Raw genomic sequence first — 9577 nt, forward strand, 5'->3', positions numbered from 1 at the left:
TCCCTGCATCCTTCCTCCCCTTACCAACAGCACTCACCTCTGCTAGGAGGCCCCCCGTTGGGATCCCTCCCCAACACCTGCTGTGAGCTCCCGCTGCATCCCGCCCCTAAGACAAGAGCCAGGCCCTGCTCTCTAAGCCTACCTCTGAGAGGACGTTACCTAATCCATACTTTACTCCCGTCCCCACTCCAGTCCCAGGCACTGGACCCCAGCGTGCAGACCCTCGGTCCTCAGCTCAGCGGGGGGAGGGGAGAGGGGTCTTCGCCGCATTTCTGTTCCTCCCCCAAGACTGCGGCAGGGCACAGCACCTGCAGAGCGCACAGTGAGTTCCCATAGAGAAAGTGCCTTGATTGTTCGCATTGATAATATAATCAGTCCAAGAAAGGCAAAGAAGGAAGGTTCTGGAAGACTCTGCCCTGCGTCCCGAGATTGTCCTTCCCCTTCTTCCGAGCCCGCTCCGAATCCCTGGGTAAGACTCATGACCAAGCTCCGTGTGACCGAGCCCTTCTGAGAGGGTTGGGGTCCACTCAGACCTGTGCGCTCCGGGCTGCGGGGAGCAGGGACACCATACCTGCGCGCTCCCGGCAGTGCGGGCCGCGGCAGGGGCGCCGGGGAAAAGAGGCAAGGGGAGATCGGCTGGGCGGGGTCCGGGATGGAAAGCACTGGCGGCTGGGCCTGACTGATTCCAAACCACAGCCCTGTGCGAAGAGATACAGAGTCAGGGTGAGAACACAAAGCGAGAGGCAGCTAGGTGGAGGCGGTCTCGACCACAGGCGCGGCGGCCCTCGGAGCAGCGCCCACTCCCACGGCGCCCCAGCCCGGCCCCCGGCCCTTACCCTCGCACCCCACTACGCCTGGGCGCCTAGCCCCCACCCCGGCTATCAACCCCACCCCCGCCGCCCCACCGATCCCGCCTGAACCCCTCGCCCACCATCCCACCCGGGACGCCTCGGCTGCCCCCACCCCTACCTTCCCCCTCGGCCCCGCCTCTCCCAGCGCCCCCTGGAGATCCGAAGCCCCCGGCGGCTTAACCCTCCCCCGCCCACGCCGCGCCGCGCCGCGCCGCCAAGCTGCGAGTTCAACAGCCGGGGAGCTGGTCCCAGGCTGGGCCCTCCCCCACTCGGGCGGGGCGGCGGCGCGCAGGACGCTGGCGAGTCGGGCGCGGCGCCGGGAGCTGGCCGTGGTGCTGAGCGCGCGTCTCCGGCCTCGGACGCCGGCCTGGCCCTGCCACGGCCGCGCCTAGCGGTGCTCCCGGCCCCGAGTGGTAAGTCACTAAGCCCCGAGGGGCTGAGTTGATCCAGGATCCTGGATGTAAGCTTCGGGAGAGGGGTGATTTGGGAATTTGTGCGCGTTCTCTCGCGTGATGGGCCGGCTGAGTGGAGGAACCAGGTGGGCGCCCTGTCCACACCGCGGTGTCGCGCCCGGAGGGTGCGGGCTCCGGAGCGGTGATCCTTTTAGGTCTGGGCTAGGGGATAGGGAGAATCCCTCCGCCTACGGATACCGGGTTTAGGGGAGAACGGATAAGGATGCGGAGGCCCATCTTCTCCTGGGTTGGGTGGGCCAGGAGAATCCAGAGACTCCCTCAGAAGTGAACCAGGACCTTCGATCCCCAAAGGACCCTTTGTCTCCCCAGCGTGGGGGTTGGGTGGCTTGGTGATGCGCTCACCGCAGGTTCTATTTCTGCTTCACTTCCCACCCAACCCCCCACCCCCAGAACATGAAGGCTTTCTCTGCACAAGGGCCTTTGCTACATCTATCTGGAAGGTTTTAGCTTTCACAGTGCAGCCTAAAACAGAAATAAACTATAGCCCCATAGGGTCCCCTCCTCCTCCCCAATTTCCAGGAAGTCGCTGGGCAGCGCTCCCCTCCTAGGCCTCTGCTTTCTTATCTCCAAGCCCCCCTTTGCATTTCACTGCTTGGCCTTCTGGTTGTGACATTCCTGGATATTGGGAGCAGAGGCAGGGGAAGGCATGGCAAATACCAAAACTATTAGCCAAAATTTTGATATCTCGGAACCATTTCTGTTCCATGCGTGTTCCTTTGGGGCTTTTATTTGCTCCATGAAATCAAGCACCCAATCACTTTCATGTTAAAAAAAAAAAAAAAAAAAAAAAGGCATGGGGGTGGGGCACAGAATTTCCTTCTCAAGCAAAAAGAAAATCCTGGGTAATTGAGCCCAAGTTTCTAGAAAATATGACTTCTTTTACTTAATTTGCAATAAATCCATATCCATGTGTCTAAATGGGCACCTTGCTCTGTGTAAGGTTCCCAGGCTCAGGTGGACAGTGTGAAGATGTGGAAATGCCCTGCCATCTACCCCTCTCCTCTGGACCCTGCTCTGGGCTCCCAAACTGCCTCTTTGCCTCCACTCTTGTCCCCTACTTCCCATTCTCACCTGCAGCTGGTGTGATGTTTCAAATTGAAAATCGGTTCACCCTGGATGGCTTACCACCATAGTTCATAAGATAAAGGCTCAGGCACTCTTTGAGACCTCGGGCCAGGTGTGGTCTGCCCTGCTGGCCCTGGCCTCCCCTCCTCGGCATGCTGCTCTAGACCCTCTGGCCTGCTCTCAGCTCTTTAAATCCTCTCCTTTCCTTGCTCCTTGGGGCCTTTTGCAGGATGTTCCCTCTGCCTGGAAGCTGTTTCCCATGTCTTTTGTCTGATGGGCTTCTGCTGTCTTTTAGATCTCACTTTAAATATGACAACCCCAAAGAGAATTGATTAAATAAAGGTGCTCTGTGGTCCTTCTTCTCATGGGACCTACTAGTTCATTTAGACATAGGACTCGGCTCAGGGTCTTGGTGTCACTGACACCATCTTAAGAATTCCATGATCCAGCATCTTATATGGAAAACTTAGATGCAATGTGTGGCTAGATGTCTCAAAAACATAAAATTTGAATAAGTGTAGCTAACAGTCTACTGCATCTGGAGTCTGGGCCCCCAGAGAATTTTCAGCTACCCATGGGAGTGAACAGTCAGTGGCAGTTGGTGCTGCAGGCAAGGCCCCAGGAAGGAAAGAGACAGCCTGCTTTGTCCCAGTGGAGGGATGTGATGCGTGGGGTAGGGGTGGGGAGCATAACTCTCATGTTTCATGTTGGGGCTCCACTGAAAGGGTCTTTAGCCACAGGGTTACCAACAGAGTGTATGTTTTAGCCACTGAGAACCCGAACTCATTAGGCCTGTGCCCTCAGACAGTGATGTGGTGACCATGGCAGTCCCAGCATCCAGCTGTCTAATAAATTCCATGGTGCCCTGAGAGCCATCCTGGAGGTGACAGCGCAGCCTGCCTCGGGTCAGGTAGGGGCCTCAGACCACACAGGGCCTTCCTACTACATCACTACAGGGCTCATTTCCAAACGTTTCAGTGTGGAAACTGACGAGATCGAACACGTTCTAGGCTTGACATAATTGCTTCAGCATTTTGAAAGTCCCTGGTTCATTGTTCTGGACCTTAAGGCTTATTAGCCTATCTATGTGCAAAAATACTAAATAAATTCCGGAAAGAAGGCTGACATTGGGTAACATTGAATCCAGCCATCCACAGCAGTAATGGCTATTTTGAAGGATTATTTTGCAAGTTCAGTGGGAAAAAATTTTTCACTTGCTCATGCTTTAAAATCAGTTAACTATTCAGAAAACTAAGAAACAGTTTTATTTATAGAGCTCTATATCAAATAAGCCACCTCAGTTCTTGCAGTTGCAAATAATTACTGCAGTGAAATAATCCTTATCATGCCTGGTTGAAGTTATTTCCAAAGGTATGTTTTTTCCAAAACATGGAAAAAGATAAATGCAATAGAAATTCCATAATGAATATTTCCAACATTTCTTTCTATAGAAATTATATTGCTTTCAATTATAATTATCTTAAATTGTATGAGCTATACTTACTGCTTTTAATTTCCATTTTCATTATGCTTTCCAAAATTCTTTACGGAAAACACATTCATTATTCTGTTTTTAGATTTCACATGAAGGGGGTGGGAGCTATCATGGTTAGGTCACAGGTTCAGAATCAGACAGGCCTGGGTTCAAATCCTAGCTCTGTCACTTACTATGACCTTGGCCAATCCCTTGAATTCTCTCGGCCTTGATTTCTCATTTGTGAAATGGTGGTTCCAATAATATGTCCCTTATAAGGCTATAGGCCAAGCTGGTGACTGCAGAGTCTAGATAGCAACCACTGTATTGTGGGCAGCAAAAGGTGGGAGAGGACTTCTCTGGTCCTCAAGGCTTGTGTGCGATGGGAATGGGGTCCACAGGTGCAGAGTGGGAAAGGCTTGGGCACATGTCACCTGGCGGGAGACAGGAAAGGCAGTCTGGCAGCATGAGGCCCTGCTGGTTAGAGGGTGTTGCTGCCAAGAGCTGAGTTGCAGCTGGAGCCAAGCCCAGTCTCTGGCAGCTCACCCTGGCATGGTGCCTGCTCCTGTCCTCCAGCCAAAGGTCCCAGGTGCCCTCTGCAGGAGAGGGAGCTCTGCCATGGGCACCTCTTTGAACCCCTGCAATGCCAGATCTGCCCACCTTCTTGCTTTCTGGCTTCAGTGCTGCTGACAGGGCCATGTGCCAGCCCCTCTGCCACCCTGGCCCTTATGTCAAAGCATTTCAGGGGCTCTGGCGCCCACCATCCACCTGTAGCTGTGAAGCCATGCCTTGGAAGTAGCCACAGGCTTCCTTGGGAGTGGGTCTGGAAGGCACACCTGCTCCACTCTTCCCACGGGGTGGGAACTGGGGGTGGGGGTGCGGGGTTCAGGGGCTGCCTAGAGAGCAGTCCTTAGATAGAGTCAAAGAAATCAGCCCAAATTCTCTTCTGTAATCTCTCCTCTGCCAGGCTGATGGAGGCCCAGTTCCCAGGGAGAAGAGGAGACGTGGTGACAGAGCATGTTCCAGGTGGGAGGAGAGCTGGGAGCAAGTGAGTTTGGGGGATGTCCTTGGGTCATCCTCTTTGACCCCCTTGATGAGGTCCATGCATCTCCAAACATTACTCCAAGGGCAACATGCTTAAAACTAGACCCCTACTCTTCTCCCCCAACCAATTCCTGGTCCCAGCCCCTTCCTCACCTTCCCTCATCTTTCACCCTCTTCACTTCCTTGACTTTTCCCTTCTCTCATTGTCCCACCCTCCTGGGCTTGCAGTCTGGGCCTCAGTGTTTATACCCACTGCCTGCTCCTCTGTCTTCATACAGTTGCTGAGTCCTGATGCCTTTCCTATCAAAGACCCTCTGACTCCTTCCCCTTCTTCTCCATTCTTGTGACCAGAGCCTCCACCCAGACCTTTCCACCCTACATGCAGACTCTATAAACTGCCTCCTGAGAGTCCTCTCTGCCAAGAGCCTCTCCTAATATAATCTGTCCCCACTCAGATGTCGGATGTCTTAGACCACAAACTTTATTATGCTGCTCCTTTCACTGTCTGACTCAGACTTCCACAGCTCTTCACTGATCTCAAGGTAGGCCCAGACTCCCCAGCTGTGTAAGGATATGCTAGCTGTTACTGCTCTTGCACTGTCCCCACTGCACACCTGGGGCAGGCATCAATGAGCTATTCCAGTACCTTCCCCACTGAACTCCTACTGAGCATCAGAAAACTTTTCTGGAAGGCTCTCCAGGCATCAGCATCATTAGGCAGAATGTGCACAAACGGCATCACCTACCTGCCCTCCAGTGTCCTGCGTCTGTCCAGTTTGCCTGTTTCATGTCTCCATGGCTGCCTCCTCTCTTTTGCCTTCCACCATGTCCTGTCTCCTTTCAGTCCCAAAGCTCTGCACACATCATTAGATGCTTGACTGTGTCTTGACTGATGGCCTTGACTGATGGCTGAGTCCTACCTCCTTGAATAGCAGCAGCAGACGGGGAGGGTCGTGCCTGTGTCTTCTTCTAATGACCGCTCCAGCCCCGGGCAGGCTTGGGCTTCCTGTTAGCTTGGTCTCTTACTAGGTGAAGGGGGCAACTTACTGATCGGCTCCTCAGTTCCACCCATTCTAAAGGGTCATGAAACCTTCCTCCTGGGGATGTGCAGAGGATGAACTGAGGCACTGTTTGTAAGGTGCCTTGTAATTGGTCAGAGAAGCTCTGAGAGGATGCACCGGTGAGCCAAAAGATCAGGGATGTGGGAGTCACTGGACTGCTGTCTGGTCTTGTTTAGGCTCCTCCTGTGTGCCTTCAGGCACATGCCTTAATGTCTCTGGTTAAGCATCAGCTGTCTTGGGAGGTGAGAGCAGCGGTCTCAGGCCGCACTATTAGGGTGGGTGGGCCATTCTCACCTTCCCCCTCCTCTGCCTCCTCAGCACCAGCCCAGGCTTAGACGTCAGAGCTCCTGCAGCTGAGCGAGGCTGTGGGAGGCCCCAAGTGAGGGAGATGGAGTTCTCCAGAACCCACGTGCCTCCTCACCCCCACAGTGGATACTAAGTGCCTCCCGCTTTCCTCCACAGCCAGCCAGGGTCCTGGGCAACATGGAGCTGAAGAGAGGAAAAACCTTCATCAAATCCAGCTTGCAGGTTTCCCAGGAGAAACCCCCAGACCCAGCAGCCGCTGCCTCAGCCAAGGAGGACCCCGGCCCCTGGTCAGTCTTGCTGCCAGGGCAGCCGAAGCCCCATGGTGAGAAGGGCCCCCAGGCCAACCCCAGCCTCCAAGAACATGACAGGGTCCCCAAAAGAGGGGAACAGCCTGGCCCTGAGGAGGAGCCCTCAGCCCTCTGCGGGGCCCCCTTCAAACTGGTGTGGAAGAATAAGACCCAGGACTGTGCGCCAGGGGCCGGCAGGGTGGCCCCTGCCGCAGGGCAGCCGGTGGGCAGCACGAGCTTCCCAGGGACCCCCGGTGGCTGTGGCAGCCAGCGCATGATTGACTACCGCCACCTGGCGCCCCAGATGCCCTTCGTGCCGGCTGTGGCCAAGAGCATCCCACGGAAGAGGATATCACTGAAGCGACCCAAGAAGTGTTTTCGGAACCTGTTCCACACCCTCAGAAACAAGACCGAGAACGCGGCCTCCCTGGCGGCCAGGGGCCAGCATCTGTCCCCACCTGGGAGCCCGTCAGAGGCTGCAGGGAAACTTGGTCAAGCCTTCTTCCCTCTGGGAGAGGTGCCGGGGCTGGACGGCTTGAGCCAGGACCTGTCAGACAGTGAGCTCCCATCTGATGCAACTTTCGACATCTGCCGGGCTCTGTGCGAAGATGTGGCCTCGCTCAAGAGCTTCGACTCGCTCACGGGCTGTGGGGAGATCTTTGCAGACGAGAGCTCAGTGCCATCCCTGGAGCTGGGCCTGAACACCCAGAACCCCACCCGGGAGGCCCCGGCCCTCGAGAGCGGGGCGCCCAGGGGCCCCTTGCAGGGCGGTGTTGAGCAGCTGGCATCACCGGCCCAGAACGAAGCGGCCGATTTTGCCAAATTCTGGGACAGCGTGAATCACTCGGTGAGGCAGCAGCAGCAGAGAGCCCTGCTGGGCCCGTGGCTGGCAGGGCCCCAGGGCTCAGAGGCAGACCCGCCCAGGCCAGACGCTGCTAGGCTCCCTGAGCTCCCCCTGTGCCCCTGCGGAGACCCCCAGGGTGGCTCCAAAGCCAGCTCCGTGGACACAAGCACCCCCAAGAGTGAGCAGCCAGAATCCGTGTCCACCAGCGATGAGGGCTACTATGACTCCTTCTCCCCAGGCCTCGAGGAAGACAAGAAGGAGGCCCTGAGCCCAGGCACCCCTACAGCCACCTTCTCCCGTGACAGCTACAGCGGTGACGCCCTCTTCGAGCTCTTCTGTGACCCCAGCGAAGACCCCACCGGCCCGAGCTTGGATGATGACCTGTGTGTGTCTGAGAGCCTGTCAGGGCCGGCCCTGGGCACACCCCTCTCCATGTGCAGTTTCCGTGTGGGGGCCGAGGAGAACCTGGCCCCGCCGCCGGGCCCCGACCTGCTCAGCCAGGGCTTCCTGCAGAGCTCCTGGAGGGGCAAGGAGTGCCTGCTGAAGCTCTGTGACACCGAGCTCTCCATCACCATGGGCATTGTCAACTGGCTACGCCGGGGCCCCGCGCCCCACGCCCCAACTGCCCCAGCCCCACCCAGCCCGCCGAGAGCCCCCAGGGGAGCGGTGGAGAAGCTAGGAGGCAGCTCTGGGGAGGGAAGCCCATGTACTGAGAGCCTGGAGGGCAAGGGGGTCCGGCCCTCAGACACAGGCCGGGCTGCTGTGTGCTTGGCACCCAGTGGGCAGGAGACAGGGATGTGTCCAGACCCCAGAGGCCTGATGGCTGGAGAGAGCCAGGTCCTGGGGGACACTGAGCAGGCAGCCCACATGCCCTCCAGGGTCTCCCCTCTGGAGCAGGTCTCCCAGGAAAGAGGGGCACGAGGCTGCCACAAAGGCTCCTTCTTCGCAGGGTCTGCAGCTGCTGCGGTGGCAGATATATCCAACAAAAACAAAGCCCCAAGCCCTTCTGCCCAGCCTGGCTGCCAGAAGGAACCCAGGCCACCAGTGAGCCTGGGGTTTTTCCATGACCCCTGGCAGCCAGGTCCAGGGGGCAGCATCCTGGAGGCAGAATCTACTCTGGTGGACTGTGTGGCCCAAGTGGCTGCCCTGCAGATCCTCAAGGATGGCCAGCCGCAAGCAGAGGGGCCCCTGAGGCAGGATGCGGGCAGCAGGTGCTGTGGGCAGCCTCAGGTTGGGGGCCCTGAAGTTCTGCAGCAGATGGAGCCCAGCAGCCTATCCAGTGGAGCTGCTGTCTGTGGCCGCCCCTCCCCTGCCAGCATGCTGCACGACTTGCAGGCACAGAGATGCCGAGACCACATCCCGGGCCTCAGTTGGCTCAGTGTGCAGGCCAGTGCCTCCGTGGAGGATCAGCCCCTGCAGCTTAGCACTGGGGCCATGGGGCAGCTGGCACAGAGCAGTCAGCTGGACATCATATCCTCCCCCCACGACCTCATGACAGCAGTCCTGGACCATGCTTCTGGCAGCTGGAGTGCCTCCCCTGCTCATCCCCCAGAATGCCACTGCAGCCTCCCAGCCCATGATGGGGTCCCCAGCCAGCCAGACATGGGGGCTCCGAGGCCAGCTGTGGCTGAGCCCCGCCTGTAGGGCAGGCTTGCACTTACCCAAAAGTGTCACTTGTATGGACACATGGACAAGAACCTAAGACCCAAATCTCCATCCTTTGTCTCTGACAGAAGAACCAGGTGGGGAGAGGGTGGGGGAAGGGAGAGGGAGTGGTGGGGACTCGAGCAGTGGGGAGGGGCATTGTCACAGGTGAGGCGACCGAGCCTGGGACCCACCTGCTCAGCCAGGGTTGGTACCAGGTAGTCCACGGCCAAGGACAGCTGCAAAGCTGCAAGTTCTCTCAAACTGCACCTCACTGATTTCTCCAGAAGGAAATAAAGAGTATAACTGCCATGGTTAGTGTAACATGCCGTGAACATGTAACAGCGTAACACAGCATAACATAGCAGAACACGGCTAAAGTCCTGGCCTGAGATTTATCAGAAGGAATTGGGTACATATTTAAATGGGGTGTGGAGTAAGCCATCAAGTCTGTATAGGGGTTGAAAATAATAAGTGGATGAATGTGGGACACTGAGAGCTGGAGAGAGAAGGGGACCCAGAGCTGAG

General features: G+C 56.9%; 1 protein-coding gene across 3 annotated transcripts; it reads left to right on the forward strand.

The window, feature by feature from the left end:
• Positions 1 to 1153: 1153 nt before the first annotated feature.
• Positions 1154 to 9355, forward strand: AMER3 (APC membrane recruitment protein 3). Of its 3 annotated transcripts, none has more exons than XM_037849897.1 (3): positions 1154 to 1264; positions 4831 to 4911; positions 6431 to 9355. In XM_037849897.1, the coding sequence occupies exon 3, from the start codon at positions 6452 to 6454 to the stop codon at positions 9047 to 9049; it is 2598 nt and encodes an 865-aa protein (XP_037705825.1). In that variant the 5' UTR covers positions 1154 to 1264; positions 4831 to 4911; positions 6431 to 6451; the 3' UTR covers positions 9050 to 9355. The 3 variants fall into 3 exon arrangements, with proteins under 3 accessions (XP_037705825.1, XP_037705824.1, XP_037705826.1); XM_037849896.1 differs by having other exon boundaries at positions 4831 to 4889; XM_037849898.1 differs by lacking the exon at positions 4831 to 4911 and having other exon boundaries at positions 1247 to 1264.
• Positions 9356 to 9577: the final 222 nt, after the last annotated feature.

Source organism: Choloepus didactylus, chromosome 9 (genome assembly GCF_015220235.1).
Source record: "Choloepus didactylus isolate mChoDid1 chromosome 9, mChoDid1.pri, whole genome shotgun sequence".
NCBI classification, from domain to species: Eukaryota; Metazoa; Chordata; class Mammalia; order Pilosa; family Megalonychidae; genus Choloepus; species Choloepus didactylus.